The sequence below is a fragment of the Gamsiella multidivaricata genome (assembly GCF_025024155.1).
Source record: "Gamsiella multidivaricata strain RSA 2152 chromosome Unknown BC939scaffold_8, whole genome shotgun sequence".
Classification (NCBI taxonomy): domain Eukaryota; kingdom Fungi; phylum Mortierellomycota; class Mortierellomycetes; order Mortierellales; family Mortierellaceae; genus Gamsiella; species Gamsiella multidivaricata.
In genome coordinates, this window is record NW_026251716.1 from 609,676 (window position 1) to 628,937 (window position 19,262).

General features: G+C 50.1%; 7 protein-coding genes across 7 annotated transcripts; 6 read left to right on the forward strand and 1 right to left on the reverse strand.

Annotated features, from left to right (window-relative positions):
- Positions 1 to 84: 84 nt before the first annotated feature.
- BC939DRAFT_440215 (proteasome complex subunit Rpn13 ubiquitin receptor-domain-containing protein) lies at positions 85 to 1,176 on the forward strand. Its single transcript, XM_051554055.1, has 3 exons — positions 85 to 255; positions 370 to 445; positions 554 to 1,176. The coding sequence occupies exons 1-3, from the start codon at positions 161 to 163 to the stop codon at positions 779 to 781; spliced, it is 399 nt and encodes a 132-aa protein (XP_051416119.1). The 5' UTR covers positions 85 to 160; the 3' UTR covers positions 782 to 1,176.
- BC939DRAFT_392944 (uncharacterized protein) lies at positions 971 to 2,598 on the reverse strand (the record flags this gene model as incomplete). Its single annotated transcript, XM_051552062.1, has 5 exons — positions 971 to 1,103; positions 1,192 to 1,585; positions 1,727 to 2,042; positions 2,163 to 2,345; positions 2,500 to 2,598. 5 exons carry the CDS (start codon positions 2,596 to 2,598, stop codon positions 971 to 973), a joined length of 1,125 nt encoding a protein of 374 aa, XP_051416120.1.
- Positions 2,599 to 4,001: 1,403 nt separating this feature from the next.
- Positions 4,002 to 8,378, forward strand: BC939DRAFT_440224 (uncharacterized protein). Its single transcript, XM_051554056.1, has 2 exons — positions 4,002 to 5,496; positions 6,182 to 8,378. The coding sequence occupies exons 1-2, from the start codon at positions 4,009 to 4,011 to the stop codon at positions 8,234 to 8,236; spliced, it is 3,543 nt and encodes a 1,180-aa protein (XP_051416121.1). The 5' UTR covers positions 4,002 to 4,008; the 3' UTR covers positions 8,237 to 8,378.
- A 176-nt stretch (positions 8,379 to 8,554) lies between these two features.
- On the forward strand, positions 8,555 to 10,596 carry BC939DRAFT_440226 (uncharacterized protein). The gene is made up of 3 exons (XM_051554057.1): positions 8,555 to 9,264; positions 9,386 to 9,538; positions 9,762 to 10,596. The coding sequence occupies exons 1-3, from the start codon at positions 8,697 to 8,699 to the stop codon at positions 10,553 to 10,555; spliced, it is 1,515 nt and encodes a 504-aa protein (XP_051416122.1). The 5' UTR covers positions 8,555 to 8,696; the 3' UTR covers positions 10,556 to 10,596.
- Positions 10,597 to 10,835: 239 nt separating this feature from the next.
- Positions 10,836 to 12,687, forward strand: BC939DRAFT_440228 (uncharacterized protein). Its single transcript, XM_051554058.1, has 2 exons — positions 10,836 to 11,370; positions 11,468 to 12,687. The coding sequence occupies exons 1-2, from the start codon at positions 10,957 to 10,959 to the stop codon at positions 12,551 to 12,553; spliced, it is 1,500 nt and encodes a 499-aa protein (XP_051416123.1). The 5' UTR covers positions 10,836 to 10,956; the 3' UTR covers positions 12,554 to 12,687.
- A 1,736-nt stretch (positions 12,688 to 14,423) lies between these two features.
- On the forward strand, positions 14,424 to 14,855 carry BC939DRAFT_440233 (uncharacterized protein). The gene has a single exon (XM_051554059.1). It carries the CDS (start codon positions 14,443 to 14,445, stop codon positions 14,731 to 14,733), a length of 291 nt encoding a protein of 96 aa, XP_051416124.1. The 5' UTR covers positions 14,424 to 14,442; the 3' UTR covers positions 14,734 to 14,855.
- Positions 14,856 to 16,522: 1,667 nt separating this feature from the next.
- Positions 16,523 to 18,125, forward strand: BC939DRAFT_393080 (armadillo-type protein; the record flags this gene model as incomplete). Its single annotated transcript, XM_051552071.1, has 3 exons — positions 16,523 to 16,939; positions 17,053 to 17,577; positions 17,694 to 18,125. The coding sequence occupies 3 exons, from the start codon at positions 16,523 to 16,525 to the stop codon at positions 18,123 to 18,125; spliced, it is 1,374 nt and encodes a 457-aa protein (XP_051416125.1).
- Between the last annotated feature and the right edge of the window lie 1,137 nt (positions 18,126 to 19,262).

Genomic DNA, 19,262 nt, shown 5'->3' on the forward strand with positions numbered 1-19,262 from the left:
GCGAAGAGGAGGGATCGCGTCTGGAAACGGTAATTTGCTACGTCACATTCGCTCTACGCGTACGTGTTTCTGCTCAAAGAGCATCAACTCATTCTCTTTTCCACCTTTACCTCCAACACCACCACTCTCCTCAGAACAATTCAACACTAACCACAGCACCATGGCATCTTCACGCAATCCGCTTCTTCAGTTCAAGGCAGGACGATGCTTCAGAGAGGGAACCACAGACACAGTCCAACCAGATCCCACTAAAGGGTAACCAGCAACGAAGGCCACGTCGTATTCTGCCCAGCATGCTCAGGACACCCAAGGGATAACAATGAGAAAGATTAGCAATATCTAAACACCTCATGCTCTACTTCTGCTTAGACTGGTCTATATGGAGGAGGAAGATGGTCTTATGCACTTTTACTGGAAAAACCGGGCAACCAACACCGTTGACGACGTATGTTTCTTTCATCTCTTCTGTTCAGTGCGGATATTGACTGCAGCAAGCAATTGCGCCCCTTCAGCCCGACTCAATTGGTCCACACTTATTCCCTTCTTCCAATAGGATCTTATTCTCTTCCCTGGTGATGCAGAGCTCAAGACGGTCCCTCAGTGCACAACAGGACGCGTACTCATGCTCCAGTTCAAGTCGTCCTCACAAAAGCTCTTTTTCTGGCTCCAGGAGGCAAACACAGACCGGGATCAGATTATTCTCCAGCAGGCAAATGCACTCATCAGTCAGGGACAGGAGGACGAAGCAGGACATTATGACGAGGATGTCGCCATGGAATAAATTTCAGTCAGGAGATGGATCCGTACAACTTGTTGCAGGCGACTATGCAATAGATGAATAGGACCTTTAGAGAGCAGCGAGAAGAATTAAAGCAGCACAACAAGCAAAATGGGCCGAGACAGTAATGAAAGTGAGAATGGTTGATGAAGATGGGATGCTATCAGGACCTTTATTAGATTTAGATGACACTTAAATGAGGCCATATCGCTTGCCAAAGAAGACAGCGACGATGCAATATAAGCCCATGAACCCACACAGTCCCCACCACCAATGTAATGGTTCGTCTTCATCCCCTGGCTGTCCTGGCACATGCACATTCATTCTAATAAAAAAATAAAATAAAATAAAATTAGCCAGATAAACTTCGTTTCAAATAAAAGCGATTTAATATTTCTTGGCAAGTAACGTACCCCCAAAGACCTGCAACAAAGGTCATAGGAACGATCAGACTGGCAAAGAATGTCAGTGTCCCGACCACATTGTTGGTCTTGTTTGACAGCTGGTTAATCTCGAGCGAGATCTGTGCCAGATAGTTTGAGTGCGATCGTGCCAGGACCTTTTCGTAACTGTACAGCGACTGCAGCATCGTCAGTACGTGGTCGAGAATATCACCCAGATAAAGCAAAATCTCCCCATCCCGATATGGTTGTAATGCTTGTTGATAAGGCTGGGTAATATTTAGTGCAGGCGATGTTGGTGTCAATGGCCTTCCTCCTCCTCCTCCTCCTGCTGCTGCTGCCCCTTGCTGCTGCCGCTGCTGTCCTGTCGCTGCTGATGCTAGTATGGGTGTCGCGCCCGCTCCACCTATGATAGGATCTCTTCCGACTTCCCTTGGTCCTGGCCCAGGCCTTGGCCCTCCTGTGGCTGTAACGACTTCCGCCCCTATAGCTACTGCAGTACCTGCACCAGCATTACCCCAAGCGCCCCCTGAAGCGATAATAAAACGTTCGTCGAACCGTTTCATCAGTCCGCGGATGACATCGGCCTTGTTGGTGAGCAGCCTGGATATGGTCATGACGTTTTTACGACAGGATCCGATGCGCCGCAGCATGTCCGAAGTCTCGTTCTCTCGCAAGAGGAGGACCAGCTCGTCAATGGAGTCGACCTCATACTCAATTGTCTGGATAGGGGATGCAAAGCTGTCGGTGATATCGTCCAGAAGCGCATAGTTGATCCAGTCCGGTGTCAGGGTGATATGAGAATGAAATTGCTCGAGACGATGAAGGACGTGGAGATGGTGGTGCGACGGTCTGAAATGAAACTAATCCCGCCCGACAAAAAAAAAAAAAAAAAAAAAACGGCCGTATTAATGAAATGTCAGATCTGCAAGTCAATCGAAAGTAAGCAAAGTAACAAAATAAGGGTCGTATCGTTTCCTTACTGTGATGATGCCGTCTCGGAGAACGACCGAGTACATGCTGGCGGGTTGAAGATATGACCCTGAATTGTAATCCTGGTCAAACGTCCTGAAGCACACAAAGTAGTAATTCCTAAAGACCTCGTACTTTTCGCGTACTTCCTCCGTTGAGATATCCTCGATCGTCAGAGGATGGATATGGAAGTACTATTGGATTATAGAAAAAAAAAAAAAAAAAAAAAAAAAAAAAAAAAGTATAAAATGCGGGGCGATTGTATATCCGATGAGAATGAGTGAGACACGAGAGGCACGAGAAAAAATCCGCTCCCCCAAGCAAAAACAACTCCATGTTGACGCCTACCCTGTGCACCAGGTGCATGTCAACGTCCTCGGGGTCGAGGATATCGATCCAGAAACATCCGTCCTTCAACAGATCCGAAAACACCTTTGGCCTCTCCATTCCGGAAGCGTCTGCCTGGAGGGATGCCTGCGTAAGGATCTTTGGCAGTGATGCTGCCTGAACCATTCCTGTGGTCCTTGAATAAAATGTATATCGCCATTGCTCTTGCAACGGAGGCTATATTTTAGATCGGGGGGTTTTTTTTTGGTGAGGTGGAAGGTTCTTACATTTCTTGGAAAAATAAGAAATTATGCATGTCCCCATAACTCACCCGCGCTGCTCGCTCGCTGTAATAGCTTGCCTTGCGTGCAGATCGTCGTTTGGATACGCTTCCTCCAAAGACTGATGTAGATCCCATCGAGGCTGTCCTCTCAAGTCCTCTGACACCGGTCAGACTCTGGCTCCGACCCTCCTGGCTGTCGGGCATGGGGGGTGATGAATCGTCAAAGGTTTTCTCTATTAATATGTCCTCGTTCATACAGGCGTCCAGTCCTTCATAGTCGATGGCCATCACATTGAGTTGCTCCTGGTCATTCTGAAGATGGTGGTGATGGCGGTGATGTAGACTTGGCTGGTAGGTACTCATAGGAGGGCCATCCATGGCACTGCGGCAGCCATTTGGGTACGAAGAATAGTCGTTTCTTGTTGTGGAGGTATACGGTGCTGTAGACTGGGGATGTCCAAGTAAACGTTCCGATTTCAATGTAGGAGAGTATCCTGTACCGAGGCCGCTACCGAGTCCACTACCGAGTTCAGCTGTTGAATGACTGCGATTGGAGGTGCTAAAGGAAGAGAGGAGCAGCGAAGGGTCGTCCTGTTGATGTACAGTTGCAAGTGGTGGGAACGGTTGTTGCTGTGGTGGTGGTGTTTCTGCGCCTGTGGCGCTATTGTTGTTCAACGTGGTGCCATTATCGCTTGAGATGCTGGTGTTGTTGCTGGTGGGTACAGGACTCGGCGTGGTTTGATCCCCGATGACTTCATTCTGCTGGTTTGAGGTGCGTCCTATTGTCGACGGAGGATTCATTTTTCATACAGGATTCGAAAAAAAAAAAAAAAAAAAAAAAAAGATTGATGACGAATGGGAAGAAGAAGAAGAAAACAAAGACGAAGACAAAGAAGAAGAAGGAGAACGGGAAGGAGAAAAAAAAGTGAATGAGTGAATGAGTGAATGAGTGAATGAGGGAAGAGTGTGAGATCAAATCCGTTACCAGGTATAAAACCTTAAAAGCAATTGAGAAAGAGAGCAGCAAGACATCCGGGGGGAGATAGCCATGATATCAGATCCCCATCAGTTGATCTGCGGGGAATGCCAACGGACCAGCACTCATCCCTACCGAGGATCCACGCATCCACATCCATTCATTCATCCATTCATTCATGCTCCTAACACATAGATACGAGTCTGCTCATCCATCCATCGATCCACCCATCTTTGTGTGCGCTCCATGTGGAATATGAGTGATGGGCGGAATGGGCGAAGCAGCGTCTCCGCTTCATTTATGCGCCCAGTCACAGATTCTTGTGAGCGAGACTATTCAGTCAAAAGAAAGAGACACGCCCCCTCGCTCCTCTCTTTGTCTTATCCCTCTTGTCTCTCTTGTCCCTCTCTGCCTCCTGCCTCCATTCCATTCATTTTCTTACTCACAAAGACAAGGACACTGCACGTGCTCCATTGCCGCCAACTACCCCTCTTCGCGCCTCTCCATTGTCCAGCAGATTTCTCTTCCTCTTCTTCTTCCTCCTCATTCCCTGTCCTTCCTTTTCCTCCTTTCCTTTCTCTCGCCCTATTCATCCGCCGTCCATAACCAAGCACCAAGACATCCTCCTCCGCGTTACCTCGACAGGATGCTCGACAGACCCTTCTCCGACGTCTGCTGCACCGTCTCGTGTTGGGCACTGCTCTTCTCTGCCATCCTCCCCTCCATCCAGGCCATGGGCGCGGAGGTCCCTGCTGTCAATGCTGCCGCTGCAAACCCGCCCTCGCTTCTCCCTCTTCGAGACGTGCACTCGCGCCATCATCCCCAACAGAAGCATCTCAATCACCGCCAACATTCCTCGCCGAACCCACAGACCTTTGCCCTGACCGTCTATCTGGAATCGAGTCCCCAGGAACTCTTTTCGCTCTCCATCCTCACCAGCCCCTCGGTGCCTTCCTCACTCCCTCACCCGAGACGCAAACTGACATCGCTGCGGCATCAACGGCGCTCTGTCGGGACTGCCGATGGTCATGGCAGCAGTTTCAAGGAGTCGCAGACAAGGGCAAAGCGGCCCTCCTCCTCATCTGTCTCATTAAAACAAAAGGATCCACGGAAGCAGCGCGGTATTCATCGCCCCATGAGAACAATTGTAATGAACAAGGATAATGGCGACATGGCTATGGAACAAGAAACGATAACAGGGCAAAAGGCAGCCGTCAGCGGAAATGGCCCTCGACGGCTCTCTCGACACAAATACCCTCATGCATTGACTCAGAGATCGTATGAAGAATATCCAAGTACAACTGCCACCACCACCACTAATGTCGATAATGAACAGGATACGCAGCAAACGACCGTGGAGGATAACATCGTTTATTCAGCCGTACGCGTCCTTGCAGAGGCTGCAGGGATGTTGATTGGCAAATCTACTGTCGACCCATCCTCTCAGGATGTTTTATCCTCCTCGCTGTCATCGCTTTCAAACTGGAGCAAGGATAACCTTGAGTTTGCAAAGGCTCTCTGGGACTATTGGGATGAGCTCGATGCACTCAGAAGGATACAGATGCAGCTGGAGGAGCAACTGAGTGACGGTCTCGACCATGCTTTCTATGGATCTCATCGCCAGCGCTACCGTCGTCACCCCACAGCATCGTCCACTTTCAAGCGCACACTATGGAAGGGCCAGGTCAACCCTGTGGACCCATGGGGCGGCAAGATAAGCATGTCTTTGATATCCACTTGGCTTCAAGACGATATATCGGTAATGAAGCGTCTTCCTTTTCTCCTTCCATCGCACTTGGACCTCAATGTGGAACATCGATGGCGGTTTTTAATTATAGGGTTGAGTCAGGCAGACAAGCAGACAAGTCTCTATGTCTGAGAAGTGTTGCTACAATACTTCGGACAGGGATGATGCGACCGTATGAGAGCACTTTGTGTGTGCCAGCGTGATCTCTTTGTATGGCCTTACCCCATCTTGTTAGAGCATTAAAAGACATATGGCGACAACGATGAGAATAACAGGCGGAAGGGCGATTTCTTACTCTTACTACTCAAGCCCCAGGGTATGGTGCCTGAGAAGTGGGAGTTCCCATGACTCGGCTCCTTGTATCATCGCCGTCGCCATTGACAAATTTCACAGCATGTTAGCACACGAATAAGAGCGGTAGAATTAAGAATAGAGCTGAAAGGAGGAATTGGGCGCAGAACAAGGAAACGGGCTAGGTGCATTGGAACATGGGAAAAAACATGGTTTGGAGGACACTCTTATGTGGCCCTTATGCAATCAGCTTTAGTATTTTAATGAAATCAAAATTATCCTGAACACGTCGAGCAGAGAAATCTCTGCGCCTCATTGCGCAAATGATCCTATGACCAAGACTCTTCGAACTACAGAGGGATTTCTGTCCAAACTAACCTTGCAGTCGTTTCTCATACCTTGCTAGGGTCCAATTGTACTCTTTCCGCTGTCTGCGCCGATGCCGACCATGCCGCATCAATGGATCGCATTAATACCGTGTGCCGTCAAGGGCGTCGATGCCCATGCTATACAGCAATTGGACGCTTCGGCCATTGTTCTTTACCCTACACTGAGTGCCGACTGCTTTGTGGTGTCTGCTCTCAAAGGCAGCTCGATCCCGTTAATGGTCCTGGGCCAAGAGAGTGCGGAGCAGCTCATCTATACCTTGGATAGCCTCAGCCATGGCGCACTTGCAATGGTCACTCTTTCTAAAGAAGCCAGTCCGTTCGATGAAGCAAGAACAAAATCTACCGAGCTGGAGATGAACAACATAAACTCTCAGCAGGCGCAGGGGAATGGGAAGGAAACATCGGACGGCGGCAATATCAAGACTCATCAGATTGAGAAGCAGCGCCACGTCTTTATCTCGTTGCCCGAAATCGCATCTCTTGTCGACTCATTTGCGTCTGGGGCTGCAGCTGGAGTGAGAAGAGTACTCATGAATCTCGGGCTAGATACCCAGCATGCGGACCTCAGAGCGCCTCGCTTGAATGAACAGCCCTTGCTGGACAAGGAGAGTGTAGAAGGCCACATGAATGTCATGACTTCAATCTCGTATCGCTCGCTATCGCGTTCTTCACAAAGCAAGCAAGACAGGACTCGGGTGACAGAATACTCCAAAGCAGCTGCCGGCAAACATGGCGCTAAGGAGGGTAGTCAGGGCAAAATGGAGGATACGTTGACTGAACCGGCTCCCACAGCCAATACAGTCTCAAGCAGTAGCGGTCCTGAAATCAGTTCAATACGGCACTCAAAGACTAGAACCCGCCCGAATCGACTTGCTCAACGCGTTCATCCAACCTTGCCCTCCAAGGTCTTGGACGAGGTACAATCTTCAGTCCTCCGCAAGGACTCTCGTCATTCCAACGGCATCAACTCTTTCTGGAGCAGCAGTTATATCCAATACCGTAGCGGCAACGGCCCAACTAGCATATCAGGGAGGCTGGCCATGGCCCTGATGAGCACGATCTGTGGCGTTGGGATTGGTATGTTTGGGGCACTGTTGTTCGTTGTCGCACTCAAGATCCGACTCTTCCAGTCTCGACGATCCAGCCATAGTAGCCATCCGCACCAGGGGGGCCATCAGCAGCAAAGACATCAGCAAATACGAGAGAGCGGGGACAGGAAAGTGATTCCAAAGGCGATCCTAGAGAGCTACGGCATCCACACAGTGCTGGAGATAACAGTCGATACTGTAATGCTCACCTCTACATGCGGGAAAACGCAGTCTGATATGGGCTTGTTCGCAGCAAAGAGAAAGCTGCCTTATGCGGAAGATGTTATCGAGATGGAGGAAGGACTCCAAGATATAGACGTAAGAGAGAATGCACAGAGACAGATGCTGCACAGGAGGAGAACTGGCAGTGGACAGGTGTTGCTGAGGCGAGAAACCGGTGCAGAGAGTTGTGAGGAGGAGGAAAATGAAGGCAAGGAAGAAGAAGTGAGCGGCAACGATGGAGAGGAGAGTAACGACGACGGAGAAGAGTGCGTCTGCAACGATCACGATGGCGACGAAGAAGAAAACTGGCATGAGGACGCAGCGACAGCGGCCCTGACGGAGACACCCATGGACATGAATATGGAACAGATCACAACCGCCTCTCTAACGGTGACCCAAGAGGACTCCTACCGCAGGATCGCCGTTGGCCGCCAAGGACGGCTCAACCACCCGATACCATCGTCTCCATCCTTTGCTTCAATGTCTTCATCGGTTTCGTCTGGAACGACTAGATGTTGCTCGTCGCACGACTATTGCCGGAGGAAGAAGAAGAAGAAGAAGAAGGCCGAGTTGCCGTTTGCGAATGCAAATGCACAGACGATGTGTGCGATATGCTTGGCGGAGTATGAGATTGGGGACCAGGTCCGGACGCTACCATGTTATCATCAGTATCATCTCGAGTGCATTGATCCATGGTTGCTCAATGTTGCCTCACTGTGCCCAATCTGCAAGCGGGACCTGTGGCCAGGGTGTTCTTCTTAACTTTTCCTGCAGTATACTCCTTTGCAGCGATTATTATGTCATTTGGTGGAAAAGTACTACTATATTGATGATTAGATGATAGATGACATTGCACTGCAGTAGACTATTATTTAATATAGGCGAATAATTGGGATCGGACGGCCCTAGTTCGTCCTTGTGGATTGTTTTAACGCAAGGACGCTGCGGTGGTTTCAGATATCATCCAGTGCGCCATTGGGTAACAGTGCCTTACTCTAGGCAGTACGTGCGTTGTGTGGCACGGGTGATCAATCCAATAATTGCGGGGGTATTTTCCCTCGCCTATTCTTTCCTCTACTCTTTTTTTTTTTCTCTTTTTTTCTTTGTCTGTTTGCTTGTTGATTCCCTTTCTCATCCTTCCACCAGCACAGGCTTCCATTAGTCCCCTACACTTTTTCTTCCCCTCTCTCACACACACAAGCACAGCAGCGTCTTTTGGAACATGACTCAAAATTATCCTCGGCCTATGCATGCGATGCCACAGGGCATGCCTATCATCCCCCCACGACTTCAGCAACAAGAGCAACAACAGGTTCTCGAACGCCACCGACAAAAACAGCAGCAGCAACAGCAACAGGGCTCGGTTCGGTCTCAAAGCAGTCATAACAGGAGTGTGAGTAACGGCAGTGCGCCACACCGACCCCACCGACCCCTGGACAGCAGTAATACCTCCACTAGCAATTACAGCAACAGCAACAACAACAGCAGCAGTATTAACAATTACAGCAGCAGCAGTAATGGCAGACTCCGCTCAGAATCCAATCCAGCCTACAGCAGCAGTAACAGCAGTGCCAGCAGCAATAGTAACCATTCATATGGAAATCATTACAGAACCAATTCGAGTGGAAGTAGTGTCGGTGGATATAGTCAACGGACAGGCAACGGCAACTTGGCAACCAGGTCCAATACAACAGGGTCATCGTTCCAGGAACGTATGAAGGAACGAGACCGAGAGAAGCAGCAGCGAGAACGAGAGGAGCGTGAAGCAGCCGCTAGAGCAATCCGCGATGGTAACCGTCCAGCATACTTTTTGTCAGTGGATCGTGGGCATTTGTGAATGACAATGGCGACTAAACTCACTCTGCTTTGCCCTAAAAAAAACAAAAACAAAAAAAAACGACTTTTTCACAGAACCCAGACTGAATGCAGCACTGAATCAAGCTGCGAATGCCACTGCTACTGCTGCAGCAGCAGCCCAGACCACAGGAAGTGCGCTTTGGAACCGATTGCGTGCAGCCAAGGATGTTATCAACGCCACCATCACAGGTGAAGAGCGTTGGCCAGGTACGTGCACCATTGCTGTAGATGGTTATCGATCTCATTTTCTTTGATCTCGTTAATGAAACATCGAATGGGTGCTTTGCTCTGTTTTTCCGGTCCTCAGGAACCGTCTTGTTTTCATATTTCTCATCAAAGAATAACCTTCTGGGCCCTTGACTATTTGATTAATATTGTTTATCTTTCACGGTCTATTGTGTGTAACATTATATATTAAAATGACTAAAAGATTCAGACGATTCGGATCACGAAGGCGAGTCCCATGTTCGCCGCGTGCTTCGAGAGTACGCAGACAAGAAGGAGGCCCAGGAGATGGCTGCTAAGATCGCAGAGCTCGAGCTGACACCGATCGTGACCGTACCCACTCGATCAGGGTCGCTCTCGAGAAATCGGCTGCGGGATGCGCTTGGGCACCAACGGATGGACCATCATCAAACGACCATCACGAGTAACGCAGCAGCAAGTCCGCCCAATAGTGCCAACTCCAATTCATCCATGTCATCGACATCAACAACACAGAATTATTACGGGCAATCATTGCGGGCGAGAGATGAGAGCGGACACCAGTCCTCACACTCAGAGGATAGCGCTCCTGGCTCATTAAGAAGCGGGCTGTTGTCGCCACCACCAGCACCAGCAACGACGAATGTGCGGATAGGGAACCGGTTCCGGACCAGCAGTGATGCAAGTCTGAGCAAGGCATTGGGTCGTTTGGAGGGCAAGCGGAACCAGGATGCGTTGGAGGCGCAGGTTAGTCATCTGGGGAGCACAAGGGCGAGATCTCCGCATCGGGGACAGAGGGCGTACAAGGATAATATCGACACGGTCCCGCCTCCGCCGTTACCGACGCCGAAGAGTAGTTTCCGACAGCAGCTGCAACAGCAAAAGAGGGAGAAGGAGCAAGGGATGATGATGGAGGCGACTTCGCCCACTTCGCCCACTTCGCCGACGCGAAGGATGAATAATAACTTGGGGGTTTATGGACAACGGAGACAGATCCAGCAGCAGCAACAGGACTTTTAGAAAAATAAAATAAATTTGCATTATTTTCATCTGTCCACCTGGCAAATGCTCCATCGCCCTATATCGCTTTGTATCGCTTTGTGTCGCTTTGTATCGCTTTGGCATGGCTAAGATGGAAAATGGACTTTTGGGCTCCTGGAGAGGAGGACGTCGTGGAGCCATGCAAGACGTTACGTCCCATCATTACGTCGTTCTGTTTCATATTCGTTTTCGCCGTTTCATTTTTGACATAAGAAAATTTTCACCTCGCGGGTCCTTGGGTCCCATCTCTCTCTCTTCCCTGACGTTTTCACTCCACCCCTCGCCTCTCACCTCTCGCCTCTTACTCAAACCACACTTACACTCACATTCTTGCTGACCAGACACCTGTAAAAGAACAATCCCAGAAGCCTAACTCGACAATGCAACGGAGTAACGAACAGCAGATCGACAGCGGTGCGTATGGCATCGACCCGAACAGCACCTCTGCTGGATCAGACCTCGACAGAAACGCGACTTCTGAGCACACTCCCCAACGAACGGATGCTACCGTGATGCGCGCAAATCGCCTAGCCCCCACAGGAGGATGCGAGTACCGGATTGCAGAGCCGACTGTTGGCGGGTCTGCACGTATGGCACCTTATGATGCTGACAAGATCGAGAGTGCGAAGGAGCGCCTTGTAGATGCTATGAACGGACTGAATGTCCGTGGTGTCGGTGAATCTTACAGAACAGCGCCGGTTTCATACGGGAACCATCCGCCAGAAGTGCCTATTATTGGCGTGGAAAACCCTCGATCGGAGGGTTTGGTGCCGGCTTCAACCGACAGCACGGAGGTGTGTGTGTTAACGAGAGTTTTTTGATAAGCTGTAGAACTGAATCTGCATAATGGATCGTGTCTAACTCCTCCTCTTTTACGGCTACTTTACATAGAAAATCCAGGCTGCCAGCACTTCTGAGATGTCTGAACAGATGGAACCAAGACACTCCACAGGTCTTAATAACGATCCTGAGACACACCCCTCGGCGGAGGAGCAGAGACATCCAAAGCAGTATATGTCGTCGACGATGAGGGGGCATGAAGTACCAACGGCTGCTGTTTTAGGGGCCACATCAGCTGCGTTTCCGGCACCGCCTTTGAACGACAATGTGATTTCGACGACGGATATTCCTCCCACGGCGCCTGGTCAGGCTGATACGAGTGATGCGACTCGCCATGAGCATCATCATCTTTGGAACGCTTACAGGGATAACTACAACGACGATGACACGTTGAAGGATTCGTCTCAAGGGCATTTACCCACGTCAATGAAGGGCCATGAAGTGCCGATGGGTGCTGTCATGGGTGCTACCTCGGCCGCATTTCCGGCACCCCCGCTAAATGATAAGGTGGTTTCATCGACGGATATCCCGCCCACGGCTCCTGGCCAAGCAGGCGCGATCGATTCTACGCGCTACGAGCACCCTCAGGGCCATCATGATCGACACAGCTTGCCATCCTCGCCGTCCAAGCAGCAACAGCAACAGCAGCAGCAGGGGCATCATCATCACCTTGGTTTCGTCGACAGGGTGAAGAGCATCTTCCATCGTCGCAGCACTACGAGTGAAACTGATAAGACCGACGCTCAGGCTTCAAATGCCACTTCACCTGGAAGCATAGCTACGCACCCTGTGGACTTTGGTGCCAAGGACAAGGAAATGTATTCTATGGGTAGCAAGGTGGCAATTCCTCCTGATGATGTTGTTACCGCAGGTGCGGGTGCGGGTGCGGGTGCAATAGCCATTCCAACTTCAAACAGCACGTCGAGCAGGACTGAGCCTGTTCGGGAGCCTATTTATGACAAGAGCATGTTGCCGTTGGGGTGGCCATCGGGGGTGAAGACGCCATCGTCAACGATTTCAGGCGCGACGATGGACTCGACTGCGGCGACGTATACGCCCTCGGCGGATAGTCTAAAGTACAAGATATCTTCGTCAGCGACGTCCTCGGGAGCTTCGACACCAAGGGAGATTGATTGACGCGACCGCAGGCCCACTACGACGGCATCCAGGGCAAGGTGTTGATAAGTAGGCAGTAAGATCTGATAAATAAAGCGGTCTATGGCGGTTAAAGAACGCGTCGTTCGTCATATGCGGACGATCTATCCAGGAGGAGAGACCGTTAATTCCGAGGAGAGGAGCATCATGGACCAGTGCCTGTATTTGTGTGGAGGAAATGAAATATCCATCCATGATGTTCGGTGCCCTTTTGGATGGGTCCCCAGAACGGAGCTGAGACCCAAATATAGTTTTGGATCGTCGTCATCGCAAAGAAGGGGGAAAGGACACATAGTCTACTTCGGCCATTCCAAACTCCAGCAGATCCGAATCCTCATTTCCATCCTCATCCGCATCTGATCCTTTTCTTTCTCCCTCCTCTCTCTTTATAAAAATCCCCCCCCCCCCCCGCGGTAAATTGTGCGGTAAGGACTCGATCATCTTGCCTCCCCCTCCCCTTTTCTAGTCCAACGGACGGACCGAACAAACACTCCCCTGCTTGAGGGTCCCGCCACTTCGACGCCAGAGAGCGTGGGCGTGAGAGAAAACAGGAGGCAGCCACGGCCAGCAGCCAGCAGCCAGCAGCAGCATTATTTGTATCAAACAACCAGCAGGAGCAGGCAGCAACTGCCACAGCTGCAGCAATTGCCCCTGTTTTTGGCTTCCACGCACCTTCCCCCCGCCCTTGTTCCCCTTGTCCCCTTTGTCCCCAGTCTCCGGACACGTTGCAACAGCACAGGTCGCCCCCGTCGCCGTCGACCTCTCCCCCGTATTGTTACATTGCTGCAGTGTGGCCATGCGGCAGCCCGCCTTATATCCTTGATTTCCTGCCCCTTTGGACACCCCCCTCGGACACCATAATACAATCAAAAAAAAACTTTGCACTTCCTCGTCCACCATTGTACTGCCCTCTTTTTTTTTTTCTTCTCCACCCTTCTTTCTTCTTCATCATCTCCTTGGCTCATCCTCTTTCTCATTCACCTGGCTGAACCCGTCTTGATCCCTCCTCTGCATACTCACAGCTCTCTGCTCTCCCTTCCCCTCCGATTCCCGACGCAACTCTTAGGGCGCACCATGGACGATCCCTTCCTTCAAGGGCCAACCAGCCCCACCTCTCCCAAGACCACTGGCTACGACAGCGCCAGCACCGGAGCAGGTTATGGTACCATTCATCAACCCTCGACCATGAATAACCACGGACAGGTAAGAGGCATCATTACGTCTTTCTTCGGAGCTACCTTTGACCGAGCATACTAGTACCAGCCATCACCTCTCGCTAATACGATCATCTGTATTACAAACGTTTCAGCAACAACTGGCAAGTCTGTTGCGAGGCAAACTGGGCGATTTTGACAGCTTTGGGCCCGGCATGGGCCTGGATATCTCCCGCTCGAGCTCAGCGCCTCCGAATCAACAGCACCCCGCACATCAGTCTCGATTTACCAACTTTGGCGGCCCTGGATTCGACTCACCACTCTCGCCACCGGACCTGCTTCGCTCCGAATCGTTCGACTATATATCCAGCAACAGTCGAAGTGGTGCAGGTTTTGTGTCGATGGCTCGTCAGGACCCTCGAGCTACACAGCAATCGCAGAGATCAATGCAGCATCAACAGCAGCAGCAGCAGCAGCAGCAGCAGCATGAGTACGAGCAGGCGCCATTGTATTCGCCTGGACTCTCATGGCAATTGTGGTCCTCGTCAGCGGGGACGCCAGGGATAATGGGCGGATCTGACGACCTTCTGAGGAGCCCCAATGTGGAGTATGGCAGCGGTAAGTGTCCCGAAGGTTTTTTTTTTTTTTTTTTTTTTTTAATGCTGCCCAGTCATCACATTTGCGAAAGGCAGGAGGAGGACGGATTCGTATCATGGGATGGTACGATGCCTTGTTAACTTGTTGGGCTTGCTCCCCATGGCTACGTTTCTATTTTTCTTTGAGCTCTTGTTTGGATGCGACGTTATTGTTGAGCAGATTGCTCCACTTTGTTGTTCCCAGTCTCTAATGCGCAGGGACCGTTTTCCATTTTTGAAACGTTTGTCAAACAGACGAAATGGGCCGTGCCCGCGCTTGACAATGCAACTTTTTTTTCTTTTTTTCCATACGAAACATCTATTCATGTGTGCGGTGTTCATTTGTGTATTTAAATGTGATGCAATTGTATGAACTAACCACCATTCAACGAATAAAAACGGCGACCATTAGGTCCGAGCGACTACATGGGGGCGGCATCTGCAGGACCGGAACCAAGGACCAGCACCGACCACGCCTATTTGTGGAGACAGGACATCATGACCCCAGAGACCCCAAAGAGCGAGACGCATTCGCCCCTCCTCATGCATCGCAAGGGCCTTGACATCAATGCTAGTGCCAACAACCCCATCGGCTCTGCCAAAAGCGCTGCCTCCGTGCCCACATCGCCCATGTTTACTGCCAACTCTGTTGACCATCTCAACCGCATCTGGGCACCGGGCATGTCCTCACCTTCGCAGGAATTCCCAGGATCGCCATCCCCACTCTTCCAACAACACCAGCATCAGAGCCATAGCAGTCTTCTGTACCAATCGCTCGCCCCCGCTCAGTCTGTGCGGTCTCCCTTGACTGCACCCTCGACATTGCGACATGAAATCTCGGACTCGTTAGAGTATGACGACCCATCACACCAGGGCACAATGAATTCACAGAGTGAGCTAGATAGCGGTCTGTCATCGGACTACATGGACGATGGATCCTCGCAATTGAAATCGGTGCTAAATGCAGCCCTAGACGCATACGAGGATGAAAAGCCGACGATGTTCAATGCCAAATCACCCTTGTTCCAGACTACATTTGCACCGCCTCAGCGCTCGTCCTCGACTCCACCGACCCAAGGTCATGGGTTCTCGCGTGGGGGATTTGTCAGTGGATATGTGATGGAGAGCAATGGATTCGACAGCACCCAGACTGAGCTAGAGTATAGCATGCGCAGCATGCAGCTTGGAGGCACAGTAAGTGAGCTATGATATAATTTGATATGAGAGCCGATGACGTTGGAAATCACGCATACGTACATACATGTAGCTTACATGTTGCTTTCTTTTTTTGTATGTAGGACGAAGATTTGGCGGTCCAACAGGCTGCTTTGAGAAGACAGCAATACCATTTGAACCAGCAACAGCTCAAGCTACAGCAAATTCAGCTACAGCAGCAACAGCAACAGCAACAGCAACAGCAACAGCAACAGCAACAGCAACAGCAACAGCAACAGCAACAGCAACAGCAACAACAGCAACAGCAGCAGCAGCAGCAACAGCGACAACAGTTCCAACAGGCACACCATCAAGTCCATGGATCACATACGCCCGTCACTACGTACTCACCCTATTTTGACAACCAGAGCATGCTGAAGGATCCTCGACTTGTTAATTCCCAGTTTGGATATGAGTTCATGCCCGTTTCAGGAATGCCAGACCCTCAGATGAACAAGGATCACCTCACACCAACTCAGAAGGGTATGTGTCCAGAAAGGTGTTTATCAAATGACCCATGATGTTGATTTTGAAGAGCCCTTTATATTTATATATTAACGCTAAATATCCAACTGCACCATCTAGATCTGCACTCGATGATGGCGGGGCATGACGAGGCATCTCTTGGGTTCCGTGCCAACGATCTAGCGTACGATCCGTGGCGCATGCAGAATCCAGCGCTCAGTCCGTCTCTAGAGTACCGGAAGGCGGCCTTGCTTCAGCTTCACCAGCAGCAGCAAGCGTTGTATTCACCTACTGCTGGTGTGTACGACACATTCGGCTCGCCCTCTGGACTCGGTGTTGACATGAATGACTCGACCGGCGCAGCCGCTGCGCGTGCCATGAACAGCGCTGCGGAGAAAAAGCTACGGCTCCAATCGCAGCAGATCATGATGCAGCAGCAGCAGTTGATGCTTATGAGACAGCAACAGCAACAACAACAGCAGATGTTACAGCAACAACAACAGCAGCAACAACAACAACAACAGCAGCAGCAGCAGCAGGCACATAACCTGCAGCAGCCTCATCATTCTCAGGCACAGAAACCAGGACAGTCCAAGCAGGGTCGTTCGAAGCATAACAATACTCACTCGGGGCAGCATTCACAAATCTCGTCTCCTAAGCATCAGCATGCAACACAGTTCAGAAATGGACAAGATCACTCCAAGTCTGGACTAGAATCCGAACCGGGCAGCTCGCGAAACGGCGGTGCTGGAGCTCATGCGTCAGGCAATCTCCAGAGGAGTCAGCACCAGCAGGCGGACGATGTTAGGGACGCAGAGAATGATGCTGCGCATGGTCCTCGCAGCCCGCTACTGGAAGAGTTCCGAGCCAATAAGAGCAACCGGAAATATGAACTCAAGGTAATGCGAGCAATTCCATGGCTCTTCTGAGCATGCGGCGAGTCCTATTAAGAAGTACATTACTCTATTGACACGGTCTTTTTTTTCCCCCTTTTTTTCCTTCAACGAAATAGGACATTGTGGGCAGCGTGGTGGAATTCAGCGGCGATCAGCACGGCTCACGGTTTATCCAACAAAAGCTTGAGACTGCGAGTGAGGAGGACAAGCTCATGGTCTTTGACGAGATCCTGCCGCATGCACTGCAGCTCATGACGGACGTGTTTGGCAACTACGTGATCCAAAAGTTTTTCGAGCACGGGGCTCAGGAGCAGAAGACTATCCTTGCAACGCAGATGGAAGGCCATGTCCTGTCGCTGGCCTTGCAGATGTATGGATGCCGTGTGGTGCAAAAGGCGCTGGAGCATGTGCTGAGCGATCAGCAGGCGGTTCTGGTCAAGGAACTGGAGGGACATGTGCTGAAATGCGTCAAGGACCAGAACGGGAACCATGTTATTCAAAAGGCGATCGAGTGTGTCCCGGCGGAGCATATCCAGTTCATCATGAACTCGTTTACGGGACAGGTGTATTCTCTTGCCACACATCCTTATGGCTGCCGTGTTATCCAGCGCATGTTCGAGCATTGTTCTGATACCAAGACTGTAAGTACTATAGGGACTCTTTTTTTTTTTTGGTGGAATGCAACATAGCCTTCAGATACCCTTGTTCTTAACGAACAGCTCGATCTTTCTTGGATTCGTTCTTGTTTTCTTTTTAGCCGCTGATGGAGGAATTGCACCGATACATCCCCAACTTGGTGCAGGATCAATACGGCAACTATGTGATCCAACACATTCTGGAGCGTGGCAAGCCAGCGGAGAAATCCTTGGTGATCTCCAAGGTCATGGGCCAAGTCCTCCCGCTGAGTAAGCACAAATTTGCGAGCAACGTTGTGGAGAAGTGTGTTGCGTTTGGATCAAAGTCGGATCGCCAGAAGCTGATCGAGGAGGTGATTGTGACGAAGCCGGATGGTACGGCGCCCTTGGTCTTGATGATGAAGGACCAGTTTGCGAACTATGTGGTCCAGAAGATGCTGGATGTTGTCGATGGTGAGCAGAGAGACGTGCTGGTGGCGAAGATCAAGCCGCACCTCCAATCGCTCAAGAAGTACACCTACGGAAAGCACCTTATTTCGAGTAAGTTTATTTGATGGGGGGGGGGTTTAATGAAGGATAGACGAATCTGTTTAGCTGACCCATTGCTCTTTGTTTCCTTCCTTTTTTCTTTTTCTTTCCAACCATGACAGAGGTCGAGAAGTTGATGGCGATGCAGGAACCTCGTTCAGCGTTGGAGGGATTCATTGCGTCGCCGGCGCTTTCTTCTGCGGGCATATTCACTCCTGCGCCAGGATCGCCTGTCGTTGCACGCGAGCCTGCAACGACTATGGCGACCACCAAGGCTGAGGCCTAGTGTATGTAATCCTCATTTTATTTATTTATTTTGTCATCGTCAACCATGGGCGATTTCATTCGTATTTTCTTTCCCCTACTTGTACATAGTGTAAGTACTCCTCCAAAAAAAAAAACCCCACATCCTTCACGCGAGTGCTGACCGGCATTGTAGATCCTCTTCATTTATCCTCTTTATATTTTACTTTACATAAAATCGATTATTTATTTATCAAGTTCGCGTCGTTGTCGGAACTAGACGTTTGTGCATGAAAGTACATTGCGGGACATCAAAGTCCCTTAAATATCGAGATTTTTGTCTCATTTCGATTTCATAGCAGCCATAGTAAACAAAACCCCTCATTTTAGATATCCTTCTTCGACCTTCAGATTACCATCGAGCATCTGGATTCAGTAAAAATGATATTGGCCATCCAAGAGGAGGACGAGCTGTGCGGCGCCACGCGAAATCTATTAGGGTGAGAGAGAGAGAGAGAGAGAGAGAGTACTCTACCGGAGAAATATGACAACAATTTTTATTTTAAGATTTCTTTGACAAAGAAGGAAACACATTTCCGAAAATTATGGGTCCCCGACCCAAAATTAAAAAAAAACAAACACTCTATTGACGCGTGTAGCGCCTTTTTTTTTTGCGCATGTACATAGATTACATGCACATACAACTAGAAGTAGACGACTCGTTCACTGATAAAGATCGTACTTTGTATCCCGTCTCTAATTTTTTTTTTTTGCTTATCTTAATAGTCTATGCAATATCGCATTTGATGAACATTAAAAAAGGTCCTCAGTTACAACTCCACACTATATGCTTTTTGTACAGAACCTCGGGGCACACAACTTTCTGTCATAAACACTTGAGGGGACCAAATGAAGAAGGA